Here is a 21301-nt window from a genome sequence, read left to right as displayed (position 1 = left end):
CAACAATTTGCTCAGTCCCACTTCTCTGGAGACAGTAATTCTCCTGAATTCCTCCCACCCTTCTAATTCCCTATCTGCAGCCATTTCTGGAAAGCTACGTGTCCTCCACAGTGACGATGGATGCAAAATAATTGTATAATTTGCTATTTCCTGTTTTCCCTCAGCAATTCCCCAGCTCCCTTTTAATCAGACACTCATTTTTGGTAGTACACTCTTACTATCTGTTTATATATGTCAAGCTACCTTTAATTTAAACTCTATTTCCTTCCATATTAATCCTTTAGACTGAAGAAGGGTCTCGACCGGAAGCGTCGCACATTCCTTCTCTCCAGAGATGCTGCCTATCCAGCTGAGTTACTCCAGCATTCTGTGTCTACCTTTAATCCTTTAGTCATTCTTTGCTTTTATATCCACTGAGCAATTCTTTAATTGCTCCAGTCTGCCACCTGTCTTTGAATAATATAATTGAACATCGAAAAACTGATACTGGAAACACTCAGCAGGTCAGTCAGCACCTGCAGAAGGAAACGTACCAGGTCAGATTACTTTTCATCAGAATGCTTCACTTTTACATCCTCGACATTCAATGTAGCAAAGAAATATTATCTCTTGTTTCTACACACATGACCTGACTTGCTGAGTGTTTCTACTTTCCTTTATTATTGTTTTTTTGTTAAGTTTGATCTTTGGCTATTTTAGTTCACGATAAATAGTGAGTCCGCCCCCTGGAATGTTTACTTTTCATTGGAATGCTAATTCTCTAAGGTCCAATTGACTCTGCTACATTTTGATTCCTGGGATGTCAGGACTTTCATATGAAGAAAGACTGGATAGACTCGGCTTGTACTCGCTAGAATTTAGAAGATTGAGGGGGGATCTTATAGAAACTTACAAAATTCTTAAGGGGTTGGACAGGCTAGATGCAGGAAGATTGTTCCCGATGTTGGGGAAGTCCAGAACAAGGGGTCACAGTTTAAGGATAAGGGGGAAATCTTTTAGGACCGAGATGAGAAAAACATTTTTCACACAGAGAGTGGTGAATCTGTGGAATTCTCTGCCACAGAAGGTAGTTGAGGCCAGTTCATTGTCTATATTTAAGAGGGAGTTAGATGTGGCCCTTGTGGCTAAAGGGATCAGGGGGTATGGAGAGAAGGCAGGTACAGGATACTGAGTTGGATGATCAGCCATGATCATATTGAATGGCGGTGCAGGCTCGAAGGGCCGAATGGCCTACTCCTGCACCTATTTTCTATGTTTCTAATTGATTGATCCTTTAACCTAATTAATCCGTTTACCGTTGCTACCTCTGTTTCTATATCTTTATAGTTGCCCCTAAAAGTCTGATCTTGGACCTATCCTGTCCCTCAATCTGAAATTAATCTTATGATCACTGGCTCCTAGGATGCCTTCACTGTGAGGTCAGGAATTAATTCCATCACAGTGCACAATACCAGGTCAACATATGAAATGATGTCTTCACGGTAAATTGCACAAATGACCATAACATGAGAATGGGGCACCACCACTGGATACTGAGGAGCTGGGCCCTGTGTAACAGCCTCACAAACCCTTCATGGCTGCATTGTTTAAGGTGGTTGATCCATAAAGCCGGTGTAACTCAATGGGTCAGGCATCATCTCTGGAGAAAAGGAGTAGGTGACGTTTCGGGGCGAGACCCTCCATCGGACTGAGAGTCAGAGGAAAGGGAAATGAGAGAAAAACTGAGGGATATAGAACAAAAGATATGCAAAAACGTAATGATGATCAAGGAAAGGTGAAGCCCACAATGCTCCACTGTGGGCTAGGTGATCACGAGTTAGAAAGGCAAGGAGATGATTAAGGAGGTGTTGACTCATTATGAGAGAATGTATTGAATTAATGATATGATGAATGCAGAGGAAGACATCCTGACTGCAGATGCTGTATATGTTAAGGCATACCTGTACTATGTAAAAAGGACAGAACATGGGCTTGAGTATATCTTAAATTTTGCCTTGATCCTGTCAGCCTCGTTCTCGGTTGAAGCCTAGTGGCAATAATGTCAGATTGAAAAGGAAGCTGCTCAGAGTACTGGGCACGATTGAGCACCCTGTGGTCTGTGGTATGTCTGCAATCTGCATGCAGCCTCACATAACGTACTTCATTACAGAACTTATTTTGTGGGACATGGAGCACCTACTGTCCAAAAAGTCAAAGGTAACACTAACAGCGAGTAGTTGGTTTGCGAAGGCTGGAACAGTCAAGCTGGGCATGGTAATAGATGTGGCACAGCCACTCTCCGGCTTTAGGGATACAGGCGCCTGTGCTCAGCGTTTGGTTTCACATCTGTCTGGGTTTGCACCTACTCGTCTACTCTCTGTTCTGCAAAGTTACCATGTAGACGGGTGCTTTTCTAAAACGAGTAAACCAAAGTGAGTAGGGAGTTATGCAAATAAGGAGAAAAAGCCATTCGTCCCTTCTGTTCTTTGACAGCCTACATGATCTGCTGAGAGTGCAGAGTCCTGGTTTAAGATCCAGCTGAAGGCCCTGCCTGTAATACTGTTCCTGCTTGGACGCAGAGTTGCCCTTTATTCTGCAATCTCAGGCTTGGGCTGTTATAAGGTTGTACCACATGCAGTACTTTGTCTGGCTTGCACTTTTATGGCCTACTTACCAACTATAATGGATCATTTATTTTAATGATATATTATTGCATATTTATTTGTTGTGTTATTGGATTCATGTCCTGCAATGTTGCAGCAAGTAAGAATGTAATTGTTCCAGTCCCAGTGCATGTGACAATTAAGCACCATCACTCTTTCGTCCAGGGTTTAATCAGCACCACACAACCTGGACCCAAGGACCACATGTATACATCAAGAGCTGAGCTGGCCTATGGATTTGCTTCTGTTTTTGTATACATCAGGCTGACCAGCAAGAAGGTTGGTGCAGGCACCTTTGTGGATCTGTGATGGGAAGGAATTAGGCAGCCAGACTGCTGGACAGGGTGTAAGGGTGAGGTTTGTGAGTGCATCCTGCGACAGCTCTTCAATCGTACACCGATTACATCCACCTAGGGGTTCAGATTATCCATACGTGGCTGTCCCTCCGGCCTGGGTACTGAAGTGAACAACTGATGTTCAGCATATGGAAAATGTGAAACTGATCATGTCGATACTGCATCAACATTTTTCCACAATTGATTTATTGGAGCAGTTTCCGTGACATTGAAAATCTTTATATATTTCATTTTGCTTTGAAATTATCTTTGATTTAATAATAAATGGATTTTAACACAGGGAAAGCTGAATAATATCTCTTACATAGAAAATAGGTGCAGGAGGAGGCCATTTGGCCCTTCGAGCCTGATCATGGCTGATCACTCACAATCAGTAACCATTGCCTGCCTTCTCCCCATATCTCTTGATTCTGCTAGCCCCTAGAGCACTTGTAATAAGAGGTGAGTGGTGAGAATGTGTGGGAGCAGTGAGCTCATGGACCACCTACTGCCGATGTAACCTCAAATGAACACATTGGGTAATAAAAAGCATGATCCTGGAGCTCATTTTGGATTTGGGTTTGATGGAGACTGAGCAATGGGTAAAGGTTAGTTATGAACCAGAAATGCTCAACACATCTGACACCCAACACAGCCAATGGTAGTTTAAACCAAAAGTGCGTTACTCTAAAAAATTCTGCACTATCCCGTTTTAAAATCAGTTTGGACACAGTGGGAATATAATGGGCTCCAACAAGCTGGATTATCTGTGACGTCTGTCACCAAAATGGGATCCAAAGTCTTTGGGATGGAGTGCTAGGGATGTTACTTGGTGCAGGGCAGAAATAAGGAAGACAAACTCAGTGGCCAGTATCAGCCAGAATGGCAACTAATGAAGCCACGTAAGGTGCCAGACGAGAGCAAGGTAAGGTTATGCCGGTGGAGGTCTCCATCTTTGGTTGCAATGAATTCTATAACACAGGCAGGGAACAAGAGACTGGGAATGTGAGAAGAGCTCATAAGCACAAGAGTGGTTTGTGCAGAAGGTCAGTGTGTGAATTTGGTGCCGCAGACTGATGAAGAATCCATTGATGAAATGTGATCGGCAGTGCCTTCAACAACCCTACAGTGTCGGGGAGAGTGAGATTCGACTGGGAAGGATACTAAGGGCTGTGATGTGTGAGTAGCAAATGGATATTACAGGGCCTGGGGGAAGGGATTAGATTGTTTGAGGAATAAGAAATGTGAAAGCTAAAATATCAGGAAACTCTCGCACACAGCCTCTCTGCCAGACCAGTCTATGAAACAGTATTGCCTTTAAACTGGTGAATTATTGTTGACCATTCAATGGAAATATCCCCACATTCACACCAGCTTACTGTTTCAATCAAAATATAGAAGATTACTGATTGAAAAACATAATCAGGGGCAGAAGAAACTAAAAATATGACATATACACGGCATGTAATTTAAGATCATCTTTAATCCACAAACAGACTTAACAGCACAGTAGCATGTTAGTTGTCACTGCATCCTGTCTGCTATCCAAACTACATAGCATAGGAAGTGGGTGTTAATATAAATGATACAGTAAGGTGGGTTTAGTGATGCTAATCTATATATGATTGGTTGCATGCATAAACCAATCTACAGAAATATTTAAAAATTATTTAAGATTTTGTTTTAAAGGAAAATCATCAAAAAGTTAATCAAGCTGCATCTCATTTGCAACGTTACTTAACCCATCCAGGGATCTCTCCCGTACGGAAAACTGGCAATCTCCATTTCAGATTGTCTGTAAAAAGAGTGGTTATTTCATTAGAACAGGTTCAATGTTCATTAGTATCACAGAAAATACTTCAATATAGCTACTTGCACATCACAGCCATTAGTATTCCACCCAACCCAATCCTGCTCTCCACCACTCTACTAACTGCAGGGTTGTTGAAGGCATCGCAGATCACATTTCATCAATGGATTATTCGGCCTGTGGCACACAATGCACACATGGACTGTAGTCACAGATTGGCCTGACCAAGATCTGCAACGCCTGCTTGCCCATCTATAGTCAGTCTGAGAAGGAGGTGCATTGGGTTCTGCTGGCCCCAACCAGCGCTGAGGGGAAAGATACTTCATTTTTGTAGGATGTTTTAGTCAGTGCTTCCATTGATCTTTGAGGAAGGGAGTTCCAAAGTCTCACCGGCTTCGGAGAGTTGACGTGCGGGTACAGCAAGCATTGAGGAAACTAAATAAGATGTCAACTGGTACTGTGATGGGCCTGGTAAGCAGGAATTGGGGGCTTCATCACTGGGGTGTCAGAGGTTATGGGGAGAAGGCAGGAGAATGGGGTTAGGAGGGAGAGATAGATCAGCCATGATTGAATGGCGGAGTAGACTTGATGGGCCGAATGACCTAATTCTACTCCTATCACTTATCTGAATGGTGGCCGATTAGGAAAAGGGGAGATGCAACGTGACCTGGGTGTCATGGTACACCAGTCATTGAAAGTAGGCATGCAGGTGAAGCAGGCAGTGAAGAAAGCGAATGGTATGTTAGCATTCATAGCAAAAGGATTTGAGTATAGGAGCAGGGAGGTTCTACTGCAGTTGTACAGGGTCTTGGTGAGACCACACCTGGAGTATTGCGTACAGCTTTGGTCTCCTAATCTGAGGAAAGACATTCTTGCCATAGAGGGAGTACAGAGAAGGTTCACCAGACTGATTCCTGGGATGTCAGGACTTTCATATGAAGAAAGACTGGATAGACTCGGTTTGTACTCGCTAGAATTTAGAAGATTGAGGGGGGATCTTATAGAAACTTACAAAATTCTTAAGGGGTTGGACAGGCTAGATGCAGGAAGATTGTTCCCGATGTTGGGGAAGTCCAGAACAAGGGGTCACAGTTTAAGGATAAGGGGGAAATCTTTTAGGACAGAGATGAGGAAAACATTTTTCACACAGAGAGTGGTGAATCTCTGGAATTCTCTGCCACGGAAGGTAGTTGAGGCCAGTTCATTGGCTATATTTAAGAGGAAGTTAGATGTGGCCCTCGTGGCTAAAGGGATCAGGGGGTATGGAGAGAAGGCAGGTACGGGATACTGAGTTGGATGATCAGCCATGATCATATTGAATGGCGGTGCAGGCTCGAAGGGCCGAATGGCCTACTCCTGCACCTATTTTCTATGTTTCTATGATCATGGTAATAGGTTTGTCACGCTGGAAGATGGTGCAGTGGGGATTTACCAGACTGATGAGGTAGGTGGTCCTTTGGAGAGTGATGGAGGGAGCTCAGCCTGTATCCCTCAGTTCAGAAGAGTGTAAGGGAGAGAAGGGATAGTAGGTGCAGTTTAGTTTAATGATGCAGCGTGGAAACAGGTCCTCCGGCCCGAATCTACGCCGACCAATGATCATCCGCACACTGGTTCTATCCTACACCCTAGGGACAATTTATAGAAGCCATCTAACCCACAAACCTGCACGTTTCTTTGTGGAAGGAAATTGGAGCACCCGGAGAAAATACAGGCTATCACAGGGAGAACGTACAAACTCCACACAGACTGCACCCATCGTCAGGTCTCTTGAAGTGTAAGGCAGCAACACTACTGCTGTGCCACTATGCCACCCAACTTATGGCAAAGAGAACATTTACCTTTGAGTTATGTATGCACCGGGGGAGAATGCGGGGCTGTTCTGGCATCAGCTACAGATCCAACTCTACGCTCTGACCATCTTCCTGTTATCGATGTGAACTTGTATCCGTGAGCTGCAGGTAAACAGATCGGGATCTGATAATACATGGAGCAAACCCAAGCCTGAGCCCAAAGCTCCCCTCAACCCCATGCACTTCCCTTCCACCCATTCACAATCCCTCTCCCCTCCACAACGATCCAAGCCCTCCCCCCCACAATCTGAGGACCTACCCCAATCCCTCCGCCACACGATCCCCTCCCCCTATCCCTACCCCCCTCATTCCCCTCCCTCGCACAATCCCTCAATTTTACTACTCCCGTTCCCCCACTCCAATCCTTCCCCCAACAATCCACTCCTCTCCTGCCAATCCCTCTACCCACAATCCCTTTCCTCTTCCCAATCCCTTCTCCCAGCCTGCCCGATATCCCCAGCTAATTCACATCACCCACCCCTTCCGTTTTGATTGTTCGCTCATCCTGCCCAATCTCTTCAACCCCACCCCATCCCCTCCTACTAGATTCATTCCCTCCACTATCCGATCCCCACACAATCCCTTTACACTATGTCCAATCCCTTGTCCCATCTGATCCCCCCTCTGTGACTCTCCCCCCATCCGGCCCCCTTCTGCTCGTCTGCTACCTATCCGCAGAATGCCATCCCACCAACCTCCCAACGTGGAACATGAGGGGGCAAATGATTATTTGGGAGGCAGTGGGCCTTATAAATACGAACCCCCTGCAGAGAGCTGATAAGAATATGGAAATGAGCATCCTCCCTCACCTGAAACCACTTGTTCCTTCCCCCATCCCAATTATTAACCCCTTCACCACCAGTGGCTGCACTGCAGTTCCCAGCCCAATCTACTGTGACAGCCCCTCCCAAACCCCTCACCTCTCCCACCCAGAAGGTCATGGGTAGCAAGAGGTTTCACCTCAAGTCTCCCACAGTCCAGACTTGGAAATGTATAGCCGGACCTTGATTGTCCCTGGAATTCCCGCCCCAACAGAACAGTGGTAAACTCCTTCACCTGAAGGACCACAGTGCTTCAAGAAGGTGCAACCACCTTGCTGGGACAATTTGCTGTATTGTCAGCAATTTTGGGCACCATATCTGAGGAAGGATGTGCTGGCCTTGGAGAGGGTCCAGAGAGGATTTACAAGAATGATCGCAGGAATGAGTGGGTTAACTTATGATGAGCGTTTGACGGTGTAATGCATTCATATGTATGTTAATGAGTTGGTGTTCAATATAGGCAGGGAATGCTGGGTAATAAATTTCTCTCTCGTGATCCAGGCAACCAGTAAGTCTTGTTCTTCATTCTGCCGTCCGGAAAATAACAACATTGGCAACGTGGATGGGATAGAGTTTGTGAACTCAGCCTTTAAATACAGTGCAGGACTGTTTTGTAACATGCAGTATTATTTAACATTTTAAACAGCAACTGCAGAGCTGTGTCGCAGTTGTTTGCGAACTGGTCACGATAGGCCGCAGATCCTTCTATGCAGGGGATTGTAGTTTAAAGCAGCAGCTGTACAAATCGTCGAGAGTTTTGTCAGGCTATCTCTATGTTGTGTCTATGTGGCAAGATGGCATCCTTGGGATTGTACAGGATTTTAGACTGAGTTTTTTTTGTCGAGTTCTTCAAGCTGGTATACCCTTTCCACAGCTAAGTTTTAGGTGAATTGCTACACCAGAACAGACAGGAAATTGGGGTTTTTGAATGGACTTTAAAAAAAAAAGAGAACGACACGATGGCAGTGTCCACAGGCTACATTGGAAACCGACAAGAGTAGAGAGCCGTTCAGCTCCAAATGGAGAGAGCGAACATGTTTTTCATGGCAAACACCATAGTGGAGATTAGTGGTGAAGGAGAGGTAGTGACTGAAACAAATAAGGTTGTTTGTGAACGCACAAAAGCGATTCTGCTCACGGAGATCGGTCCTGAAGTGTACGGCACACTCGTGAATCTCCTTGTGCCCATAAAGGCAAAAGACGTGCCATTCAATGACATTATGAAGAAGTTGGAGGAGCACTTCAACCCAAAGCCTCTGGAAATTGCAGAAAGCTATAAATTCGGCTAGAAACCAGAAGCAGAATGAGACAACCAATGAGTACCTTGAAAAACGTAACTTTGCACTGTAACTTTGGAACCTTTCTCGGATGCGCACTATGTGACAGATTTGTTTGTGGTCTAGTGGATGAACGAATTCAGTCCAAACTCATGAACACTCCAGGTCTTACATTCGAGAAAGCATGCAAGATTGCTACCACAATAGAGATGGCATCAAAGAATGCTCGCGATTTTCATCCACCACAAACTGCAGTGACCATTTACACTCTCAAGATAGTGCCTATGGCCAAACCAAGAGGCGCTAAACCAAAGTATGGCGGGGGGCTGAGTTCAGCCAGTTGGTATCGTTGCAACGGTAATCACTCATCCCAATTTTGTTAATTCAAAATGACCAAGTGCTATAACTGCCAGAAGAAAGGCCATATCGCCTCAGCATGTCGGGGAAGCTTAAAGCAGGAAACCAACAACCTGCGGGAATCAAGCAACAACACCGAAGAGGAGTTCACAACTTGGAGATGAACCAAGATGGAAATGAACTTGGGTTGTACACCATTTATGCAACCAACATCGATAAGCCTACAACCAGTCAAGGCAAGGACTTTCAAACTAAACTATTGATTAATGAACAGTTAATCGATATGTGTATTCACAAGGCAGCAGATTGTTCGGTCATGAGCAAACGAAGTTATGAAACAAAGTTCCCACAGACACCATTGTTTGAGAGTAAGGTCAAGCTGAGAACCTACTCAGGCAAAGTTTTGGAGACTTGCGGACAAATGAACTGTAAAGTTCAGCATAATGGTCAGTCAGTAACACTGCCCATCATCGTGGCCAGCTACAGAAATAAACCAACCCTCCTTGGAAAGGAATGGCTGAGTAGAATAGAGTTAGACTGGAAATACATTTTCAGCATCAATTTGTCCAAATCACGTCTTGAAAATGTCATAAGCAAACATGCAGAAATATTTGCCGACAGTTACACGGGAATAACAGGGTACTCTGCATACATTCGACTTAAGCAAGATGTGAAACCTGCGTATTGTCAACCAAGACCTGGACCATATGCACTAAAGCAACAAGTGGAGGAAGAACTCGACAGGTTAGAGCGTAATGGAGTACTCGTGAAGACAGACCAGAGTAACTGGGCAACGCCAATTGTGGCCGTACCCAAGGCCGACAAAACTGTTCGACTACACGGTGACTACAAAGTCACAATCAACCAAGCTGTTGACGATGAACAATATCCCTTATCAACCCCGCAAGATCTGTACACAGAACTTAACGGAGTACGAGTCTTCACTAAACTGGATTTGTCTCACGTTTACGCCCAACTCAATGTCGACGAGGAAAGTCAGCAGTACTTGACTATCAACACACATAAGGGCTTGTATTCATATACTAAGCTGCCCTATGGTGTGAAATCCTCCCCAAAACTCTTCCAGTCTGTCATGGACAAAATGTTACAAGGCATTCCGCACTGTGTGTGCAACCAGGATGACCTACTGATATTCACAGAGGGCATGGTAGAACATCTGGAAATCCTCGAGCAAGTTCTCACACGACTGAACTGCCACAATGTCAAACTGCGACAAAGTAAATGTGCATTTGCACAGTCAGAGGTGGTCTACTTTGGACACAAAGTAGATGCCAATGCTTCGCCCTGTGAAGGCGAAAGTGGAAGCAATAGTTAATGCTCCAAAACCCAACAATAGTTAATGCTCCAAAACCCTACGATCATTCCTTGGGATGGTGCAGTTCTATGCACGATTCCTTCCAGATTTAGCAACTGTGCTAAAGCCATTACATCATAGAAACATAGAAACATAGAAATTAGGTGCAGGAGTAGGCCATTCGGCCCTTCGAGCCTGCACCGCCATTCAATATGATCATGGCTGATCATCCAACTCAGTATCCCGTACCTGCCTTCTCTCCATACCCTCTGATCCCCTTAGCCACAAGGGCCACATCTAACTCCCTCTTAAATATAGCCAATGAACTGGCCTCGACTACCCTCTGTGGCAGGGACCTCATTGAAATGCACCTTATTCACCACTCTCTGTGTGAAAAAAGTTCTTCTCATCTCGGTTTTAAAGGATTTCCCCCTTATCCTTAAGCTGTGACCCCTTGTCCTGGACTTCCCCAACATCGGGAGCAATCTTCCTGCATCTAGCCTGTCCAACCCCTTAAGAATTTTGTAAGTTTCTATAAGATCCCCTCTCAATCTCCTAAATTCTAGAGAGTATAAACCAAGTCTATCCAGTCTTTCTTCATAAGACAGTCCTGACATCCCAGGAATCAGTCTGGTGAACCTTCTCTGCACTCCCTCTATGGCAATAATGTCCTTCCTCAGATTAGGAGACCAAAACTGTACGCAATACTCCAGGTGTGGTCTCACCAAGACCCTGTACAACTGCAGTAGAACCTCCCTGCTCCTATATTCAAATCCTTTTGCTATGAAAGCTAACATACCATTCGCTTTCTTCACTGCCTGCTGCACCTGCATGCCCACTTTCAATGACTGGTGTACCATGACACCCAGGTCTCGCTGCATCTCCCCTTTTCCTAGTCGGCCACCATTTAGATAATAGTCTGCTTTCCCGTTTTTGCCACCAAAATGGATAACCTCACATTTATCCACATTATACTGCATCTGCCAAACATTTGCCCACTCACCCAGCCTATCCAAGTCACCTTGCAGTCTCCTAGCATCCTCCTCACAGCTAACACTGCCCCCCAGCTTAGTGTCATCCGCAAACTTGGAGATATTGCCTTCAATTCCCTCATCCAGATCATTAATATATATTGTAAATAGCTGGGGTCCCAGCACTGAGCCTTGCGGTACCCCACTAGTCACTGCCTGCCATTGTGAAAAGGACCCGTTTACTCCTACTCTTTGCTTCCTGTTTGCCAGCCAGTTCTCTATCCACATCAATACTGAACCCCCAATGCCGTGTGCTTTAAGTTTGTAAACTAATCTCTTATGTGGGACCTTGTCGAAAGCCTTCTGGAAGTCCAGATACACCACATCCACTGGTTCTCCCCTATCCACGCTACTAGTTACATCCTCGAAAAATTCTATAAGATTCGTCAGACATGATTTACCTTTTGTAAATCCATGCTGACTTTGTCCAATGAGTTCACCACTTTCCAAATGTGCTGCTATCCCATCTTTAATAACTGACTCTAGCAGTTTCCCCACTACCGATGTTAGACTAACTGGTCTGTAATTCCCCGTTTTCTCTCTCCCTCCCTTCTTAAAAAGTGGGGTTACGTTTGCTACCCGCCAATCCTCAGGAACTACTCCAGAATCTAAAGCGTTTTGAAAGATTATTACTAATGCATCCACTATTTCTGGAGCTACTTCCTTAAGTACTCTGGGATGCAGCCTATCTGGCCCTGGGGATTTATCGGCCTTTAATCCATTTAATTTACCCAACACCACTTCCCGGCTAACCTGGATTTCACTCAATTCCTCCAACTTCTTTGACCCGCGGTCCCCTGCTATTTCCGGCAGATTATTTATGTATTCCTTAGTGAAGACGGAACCAAAGTAGTTATTCAATTGGTCCGCCATATCCTTGTTCCCCATAATCAACTCACCCGTTTCTGACTGCAAGGGACCTACATTTGTTTTAACTAATCTCTTTCTTTTCACATATCTATAAAAACTTTTGCAGTCAGTTTTTATGTTCCCTGCCAGTTTTCTTTCATAATCTATTTTTCCTTTCCTAATTAAGCCCTTTGTCCTTCTCTGCTGGTCTATGAATTTCTCCCAGTCCTCCGGTATGCTGCTTTTTCTGGCTAATTTGTACGCATCATCCTTCGCTTTGATACTATCCCTGATTTCCCTTGTTATCCACGGATGCACTACCTTCCCTGATTTATTCTTTTGCCAAACTGGGATGAACAATTTTTGTAGTTCATCCATGCAGTCTTTAAATGTCTTCCATTGCATATCCACCGTCAACCCTTTTAGAATTAATTGCCAGTCAATCTTGGCCAATTCACGTCTCATACCCTCAAAGTTACCTTTCTTTAAGTTCAGAACCATTGTTTCTGAATTAACAATGTCACTCTCCATCCTAATGAAGAACTCAACCATATTATGGTCACTCTTGCCCAAGGGGGCACGTACAACAAGACTGCTAACTAACCCTTCCTCATTACTCAATACCCAGTCTAAAATAGCCTGCTCTCTCGTTGGTTCCTCTACATGTTGATTTAGATAACTATCCCGCATACATTCCAAAAAATCCTCTTCCGCAGCACCCCTGCCAATTTGATTCACCCAATCTATATGTAGATTGAAGTCACCCATTATAACGGTTTTGCCTTTGTCGCACGCATTTCTAATTTCCTGTTTGATACCATCTCCAACTTCACTACTACTGTTAGGTGGCCTGTACACAACACCCACCAGCGTTTTCTGCCCCTTAGTGTTTCGCAGCTCTACCCATACCGATTCCACATCCTGCAAACTAATGTCCTTCCTTTCCATTGCGTTAATCTCCTCTCTAATCAGCAACGCTACCCCACCTCCTTTTCCTTTCTCTCTATCCCTCCTGAATATTGAATATCCCTGGATGTTCAGCTCCCAGCCTTGGTCACCCTGGAGCCATGTCTCCGTGATCCCAACTATATCATAGTCATTAATAGCTATCTGCACATTCAACTCATCCACCTTATTACGAATGCTCCTTGCATTGAGACACAAAGCCTTCAGGCTTGTTTTTACAACACTCTTACCCCTTATACAATTTTGTTGAAAAGTGGCCCTTTTTGATTTTTGCCCTGGATTTTCCGGCCTGCCACTTTTACTTTTCACCTTGCTACCTATTGCTTCTACCCTCATTTTACACCCCTCTGTCTCTACACTCACACATTTAAGAAACCCTTTCCCTTTAACTCCATCCTCCACTAGCCCATTCGACACCCCTCCCCCCTTATTCAGTTTAAAACCTCCCATGTAGCAGTGGCAAACCTGCCTGCCAGAATGCTGGTCCCACACCTGTTAAGATGCAATCCGTCCCTTTTGTACAGTTCCCCCTTACCCCAAAACAGATCCCAGTGATCTAAGAATCTAAATCCCTGCCCCGTGCACCAGTTCCTCAGCCACACGTTCAGGTCCCGTATCTCCCTGTTCCTGCTCTCGCCAGCACGAGGAACTGGAAGCAAACCGGAGATAACAACCCTGGAGGTCCTGCTTTTCAGCATTTTTCCGAGCTCTCTAAATCTGCTACAAAAATATGTGAAATGGACGTGGGGAAAGGAACAGCAACGTGTATATGACATCTACAAGGAAAACTTGACAAGTGACAACCTCCTTGTTCACTGCGACACGACACGCGAGATGAAACTTGCTAGTGATGCTTCAAGTTATGGTGTAGGTGCAGTGTATTGGCCTAGTATTGACAGTGACATCGAGTCACTGGTGAGCAAATGTAGCGTCTGCCAAAATTGCTGGAGTAAACCACCAAAAACACCACTGCAACCCTGGTCATGGCCAAGTAGACCTTTTCAGAGAGTTCATGTAGATTTTTGTGAAAAGGGTAATGATCACTTTCTGGTACTAGTAAATAGTCATTCCAAATGGATTGAGGTTAAGCATATGGGGTCAAGCACTACTACTGAGTGTACTATAGATGAGTTGAGATCAATTTTTGCATGTCATGGTTTACCGGAAGAACTTGTTTCTGATAACGGGCCTCAGTTTCGTTCAGAACGGTTCAAAGAGTTCATGCAGCAGAATGGTGTAAAACACACTTGTTCCCCCATACCATCCAGCCTCCAACGGGGCAGCGGAAAGGTTTCTTAGAGTTGTCAAAGACGCTCTCAAGAAACAGGTTTTGCAGGGTAGTTCAAAGCTCAGCATGAAACTGAAGTACAGAACCACACAACACACAACAACAGGTTACTCACCTGCAGAACTCTTGATGAAGAGAAGGCTAAGAATACGCCTAAGTCTACTTCAACCCAATTTGGCCTTGAGAGTTGAGCAAAAACAGTTAAGTCAAAAACGCCATTTTGACTCCCACAAAAGGGAGAGGAACTTCAAGCCAGATGAGCAAGTTCGTGTTCTCAGTCCTCCCAACAAGTCCCATCGAGACAAATAGGATGTTGGGAAAATAGTGGAAGTGTGTGGAACAAAAAGATAATTAGTTGAAGGCAATAGGATCAAAAGTGTTCATGTTGATCAAATGATTCCAGCCAAAGATGAACGAAAAACTGAACATGAAGTCCTAATCCCTGAGTTTTTAATCTGAAAGTGAGTTGAAAGAGACCACTGTGATTGAAACACAAAGTTCAGTTAGTACAGACAAAGAAACAGATTCCTCTGGTCAAAGTCAGGGCACTAAAACAGAGCCAAACAAGCCTACAGTTGAGTCAACATCTAAACCTGTTACACCTGTTACTGTTAGATGATCAGGCAGGATCCGTAAACCAATAGTCAGGTTAGGTTTGTAAGTTAAATGGCTCACTGCACAAGTAAAACAAAAATGTGTAGATATGTAAAATAAATATATTATGTTTATCATTTAAGATTTCATAAATACTGGTTTAAATCAAGTACACAACAAAATTGTAACTGAGTACTTAGATTTAATACTTTAAAAAAGGAGAGCAGTGTAATGTATTCATACATATTCATGTGTATGTTAATGAGTTGGTGTTCAATATAAGCAAGGAATGCTGTGTAATAAATCTCTCTCCCTCTCGTGATCCAGGCAACCAGTGTTAAGTCTAGTTCTTCATTCTGCCGTCCGGAATATAACAGGCGGCACTGAGCCTGTACTCGCTGGAGTTTAGAAGAATGAGGGGGGACCTCATTGAAATGTACCGAATAGTGAAATGCTTGGATAGAGTGGATGTGGAGAGGTTGTTTCCACTAGTGGAAGAGTCTAGGACTAGAGGTCATAGTCTCAGAATTAAAGGACATTCCTTTAGGAAGTAGATGAGAAGGAATTTCTTTAGTCAGAGGGTGGTGAATCTATGGAATTCTTTGCCACATAAGGATGTGGTGGCCAAGTCAATGGATATTTTAAAAGCAGAGATAGGTTCTTGATTAGTACGGGTGTCAGGGGTTATGTGGAGAATGGGGTTCTTCTTCTTCTTGTGCATGGCCTAAAGTTGTAGGACAACTTGTTCTATTTCATCTTATTTTATTGTATTTGTCGAAAAAGGGCGGACCACGTGAAGGTTGCAATCTCCCACCCCGGAATGGAGTTAGGAGGGAGAGATAGATCAGCCATGATTGAATGGCATAGACTTGATGGGCCGAATGGCTTAATTTTGATCCCCACATGACCTTATGCAGGTGATGACCTTGTCCTGGGAATGACAGAAACCTCAGAAACAGATTACCACCCTGCCCCCAACACTGGGGCAGGCGTGAGGTCATGGAAGACGAACATTCCCCCCATAGAACCTCTTGCACCCACCTGCCATTTTCCAGGCCACTGCAAAGATGATGACACAGAGCAGGAGACCCCCCAAAACAGCCCCTGCGATTATACCGCTCCTGATTCTGGAGTTAGGGTCCGGGCTGGAGTTGGGTCCGGGGGAAAAGCCTTCAGTCTCTTCTTCACCCTCATCCGACGACCCCACCATGAAGGTGCTGGAGCGGGTTTCAAACGACCTCAGCTGAAACCTCAACCTGTATCTGGTGCCTGCAACACAAGGAAACAGTAAACTCTTCAGATGCAGATACAGAGCCATTCCCCGTCAACAGGAACAGTATCCAAAGCAAGGAAAGAGGCGATTAGGTCCGTCTGCTCTTTGCTGCTGGTTCTGGGGAGACGGCCATCACCACTCCCCCCCCACCCTCGCCTCACCAAGCCACTGCCCACTCTGTGACTGATCCCACGCTCACCTAGAGAGGAGGAGCAGCACCACCCAGGAACAGGAACAGGAACAAGCGCCTTGAGTATTAGAAAGGCGCTATATAAATCCCATCCATTATTATTATTATGATCCCTCTTCCTCTCTGTCAGCCTCACCAGCCTTAACCTTAAGCCTAAACCCTTGCCCTCCCCAACTCTAACACTTAAACATAACCTTCATTCAAACCAGTGATGGAAATGGGTTTTAGGAACTAGGGGTACTCCAAGGTCCCTGAGGCTGAGGTTGGGAAGTAAGTGGGGGGGGGGGAATGTTTTTATGTTCAGTCATTCCCATGTAAGAGTACAAGAATGCATAACTTGTTCATTGTGGATCAGTCCCTTACAGCACCACTTTCCTCCACACTCTCCATCTCATGGAGACTGGAAACCAAAGATCCTATAGCGGGGCAAGATAACCCGTAGTTGGGTCATGGGTAATCTTCAGCACCATTTCTGTTACCGGCTTCCGTCTCCGCTCTAGTATCTTTGCTTTGGTCATGGCTTCTTCACGCACAAATCATCTTTTTGTTTCTTAGCTGCAGGTGATGTTTTGATATTCCTGCCTCGTCCTCCTTATAAACTTTGAACATACAAAATATTGCCATTTGGAAGGAGCTCCAGAAAATCCTGCACCCACTCAAGCCATCCTCCCCCCCCACCCACCCCACCTCCGACACGGACACGGAGCGATCGCCGCCCCCCTTTTTTTTGTTAAAACTATTTATTTCGGGTGTTTTTTTTAAATTTATCATTTCCGTACTTTCTCGATAGCTGCCATGACCCGTTTGATGTCATCCTTCGCCCTGCTTCTTGTCTCAGCCAGCACCGATCTGCCGGACATGCTGTGTGTGTGTGTGTGTGTGTGTGTGTGTGTGTGTGTGTTTGTGTGTGTGTTTGTTTGGCGGTGTCTGAGGGGAGAAGCACCGGCACGAAGAGCGAGCGAACGCGCGGACAGACGGACGAAAGCAACGATCATAGAGCGGAATAGGTGACATTTCGGGTCGAGACCCTTCTTCAGACTGACAGTCAAGGGAAACGGAAGGTATAGGCATATCTTCCATTCATTTGTCCTTAGTACCGTCTATATATCTTGTTCCTCTTTCCCCCGACTCAGTCTGACGAAGGGTCTCGACACGAAATGTCATCTATTCCGCTCAATGATCGTTACTTTCGTCCGTCTGTCCGCTCGTTCGCTCTCCCTTGGATTAAGTAGCGCAGGATAAAGCTGCAAATTCATGCACAGGATGGAAACTGGAAACTGAAAACTAGGGGAACGCCGTCCCCCTGCGGTACCCCCCATTTCCATCACTGATTCAACCCCCAACTGTCACCAACACTACCATTAAACTTCATGCTCACTAAAATGAGCACTAAACCTAACCTCACCCTCACTATAACCCACACCTTCACCAACTGTAACCATAAACCTCTCACGGACCATCACCCTCACCCATCCTTGTTCTTTCTGATGCTCCATAAACCCAAGGAAGTGATATCCACTGTCAAGCTGAACACACAAAGCAGGGGCTTCAGCAGAACCCCAAGGCATCACACAGAGTGTGGGAGAGAGATTAACACACCACAAACTCAACAAGAAACATAGAAAATAGGTGCAGGAGTAGGCCATTCGGCCCTTCAAGCCAGCACCACCATGCAATATGATCATAGAAACATAGAAAATAGGTTCAGGAGTAGGCCATTCGGCCCTTCGAGCCTGCACCGCCATTCAATATGATCATGGCTGATCATCCAACTCAGTATCCCATCCCTGCCTTCTCTCCATACCCCCGATCCCTTTAGCCACAAGGGCCACATCTAACTCCCTCTTAAATATAGCCAATGAACTGGCCTCAACTACCTTCTGTGGCAGAGAATTCCACAGATTCACCACTCTCTGTGTAAAAAATGATTTTCTCATCTCGGTCCTAAAAGACTTCCCTCTTATCCATAAACTGTGACCCCTAGTTCTGGACTTCCCCAACATCGGGAATAATCTTCCTGCATCTAGCCTGTCCAACCCCTTAAGAATTTTGTAAGTTTCTATAAGATCCCCCCTCAATCTTCTAGATTCTAGCGTGTACAAGCCAAGTCTATCCAGTCTTTCTTCATATGAAAGTCCTGCCATCCCAGGAATCAGTCTGGTGAACCTTCTCTGTACTCCCTCTATGGCAAGAATGTATTTCCTCAGATTAGGAGACCAAAACTGTACGCAATACTCCAGGTGTGGTCTCACCAAGACCCTGTACAACTGCAGTAGAACCTCCCTGCTCATACTCAAATCCTTTTGCTATGAATGCTAACATACCATTTGCTTTCTTCACTGCCTGCTGCACCTGCATGCCTGCTTTCAATGATTGGTGTACCATGACATCCAGGTCTCGTTGCATCTCCCCTTTTACTAATCGGCCACCATTCAGATCTACTTTCCTGTTTTTGCCACCAAAGTGGATAACCTCACATTTATCCACATTATGCTGCCTGCCATGCATTTGCCCACTCACCCAACCTATCCAAGTCACCTTGCAGCCTCCTAGCATCCTCCTCACAACTAACACTGCCCCCCAGCTTCGTGTCATCCGCAAACTTGGAGATGTTGCATTCAATTCCCTCGTCCAAATCATTAATATATATTGTAAATAGCTGGGGTCCCAGCACTCATGGTTTATCATCCAAAATCAGTACACTATTCCTGCTTTCTCCCCATATCCTTCGATTCCGTTAGCCCTAAAACACTCTTAACTCTTGTAAAGGAAAGGTTCTAATCATCACTTGCAACCAAATAAACGGATACAAGATCAAACTGTTGGAGGAACTCAAGTGGGTCAGGCAGCATTGACCATCTTGTGTCTCCAAGGATATCAGAACATGGAGTTTCCATTGAGCTAGGCTTTGGTAGAAATTGGCTACAGGAAAACTCAGCACTTTGAGTTCCATTTCCAACAGTGTTGCTCCAGTTTTGTACAGTCTTCTGCACTGGTTTGAAAGGGAGCGGTGCTGTGACAGGTTCTGCCATGGAGCAATTGAGCCCCAGCATGGATAAGTACCATGGCAACTGTCCCAATGGCAAAGAGGCACTTAGTTTGACCAGTCAACTCTGTCCAACCTCTGCCTAATGTCATATTCCCATTGCACAGGAGTTGTGCTGACTCCTGATTACAAACATCCACACTTTGTGATTCACTCACTTCCAGACAACCCCTCCTCAGTCAGGCAATGTTTTACATGACAAGTTGTCAATCTCAGCCTGGTCTGGAATGCTGCAGGCAGGCAATTGGAGATACACGGAGGAGTCTTAGCAGAAATGTTTTTTGAAAAGCTGTGTCACTTTACATGCAGAAATACACCTATGGCTGTGACCTCTGCCCCTTGTAAATTTGAAAACTTGTGAGGAATGCAGTTGAAGAAGTGAGAGATAAAGAAATATTTTGTGACATTACAACACAGGACCCAAGGTGTGTGAACAAAACATGAGAGCTGAGCTGCCCATCACGGCACTCTCTCTGGAAGAGATGGTAGACATTCCACAGAGATGACTAATGGTTCAATGCTATGTGCTGGAAGATCTCGATCTTCAGTGTTCTTTGTCTCATTGCAGTTCCAGTCTCCAGAGTGACTCAGGGTAAGCAGATTCAGAGACATTGTCTCCCTGATGTTTATCAAAGAATCCACTCCAGTTATACAAATGATAAAACTATCAGTTACTTGCCCAGTGACCCAATCTCCAGAGCACAAGCCTCAAACTCCTTGCAAGTGGAAGTATTTTGCATTTTTGTTAATCATGGGTGAGGTACCAGAAGACTGGAGGATAGCTAATGTTGTTCCTTTATTTAAGAAGAGCAGCAGGATAAGTGATGTTCATGCAGGCTGGTGAGCCTTCGGTCAGTGGTAGGGAAATTATTGGACAATCTATGTACAATTCTCTTTATGTACCTTTGGAAAGTCAGGGACTCTTGGTATTAGTCTTCGAGATACAGCATGGAAAAGGCTCTTCGGCCTACCGAGTCCACGCAGACCATCCATCACCCGTTCACAGTCTGAAGAAGGGTCTCGACCTGAAACGTCACCTGTTCCCTCGCTCCATAGATGCTGCCTCACCCGCTGAGTGTCTCCAGCATTTTTATCTACCCGTTCACACTAGTTCTGTTTTGCCACTTACATCCACCCCCTACACACTGTTTACAGAGGCAATTTACAGAGGCCAAATAACCTACGCGTTTGGGGCAAGGAACATAAAGTTGGGACGTTATGTTACAACTTAAGAAAAGTCTGGTGAGACCGTACTTGGAGCATTTTGTGGACTGGTCACCTCACTATAGTCTGGAGGATGATAGATATAAGGAGAAAGTGAATAGGCTGGGCTTGTTTTCCCAGCAGCAAAGTAGGCTGAGGAATGATCTGATAGAGGTGTATACAAATTTTGAGGCATAGAGTGCCTCATAATAGTCAGAATATTTTTCCCATGAAAGGGATATCAAAAATAAGAGGGTACACATCTGTGGTGAGAGAAAGGAATTTTAAAGGGGATCCAAGAGTGTATTTTTGTCACTCATCAAATGGTTGATATTAGGAACCCACAACCAGAGGAGGAGGTGGAATCAAGATACAATCACTACACTTAGATAGGCAACGCATTAAAACTTACGGACCTAATGCGTGCAAATGGGATTAGTGTGCATGGGCAAAG

General features: G+C 44.9%; 1 protein-coding gene across 1 annotated transcript in view; it reads right to left on the bottom strand.

Moving 5' to 3' along the window:
* Window positions 1-4440: 4440 nt before the first annotated feature.
* Window positions 4441-21301, bottom strand: part of pkhd1l1 (PKHD1 like 1) — a 178669-nt gene continuing 161808 nt past the window's right edge. Inside the window, exons 77-79 of the mRNA XM_033020374.1 lie at window positions 16177-16404; window positions 6626-6739; window positions 4441-4772 (exon numbers count right to left, since the gene is read on the bottom strand). Coding sequence (XP_032876265.1) covers window positions 6633-6739; window positions 16177-16404 — 335 coding nt within the window. The 3' untranslated portion in view covers window positions 4441-4772; window positions 6626-6632. The remainder of the gene's footprint in view (window positions 4773-6625; window positions 6740-16176; window positions 16405-21301) is intronic.

This window comes from Amblyraja radiata, chromosome 4 (assembly GCF_010909765.2).
Source record: "Amblyraja radiata isolate CabotCenter1 chromosome 4, sAmbRad1.1.pri, whole genome shotgun sequence".
NCBI classification, from domain to species: Eukaryota; Metazoa; Chordata; class Chondrichthyes; order Rajiformes; family Rajidae; genus Amblyraja; species Amblyraja radiata.
Note: the sequence above shows the minus strand (reverse complement) of the source record. Positions and strands in the feature narration are given on the sequence as shown.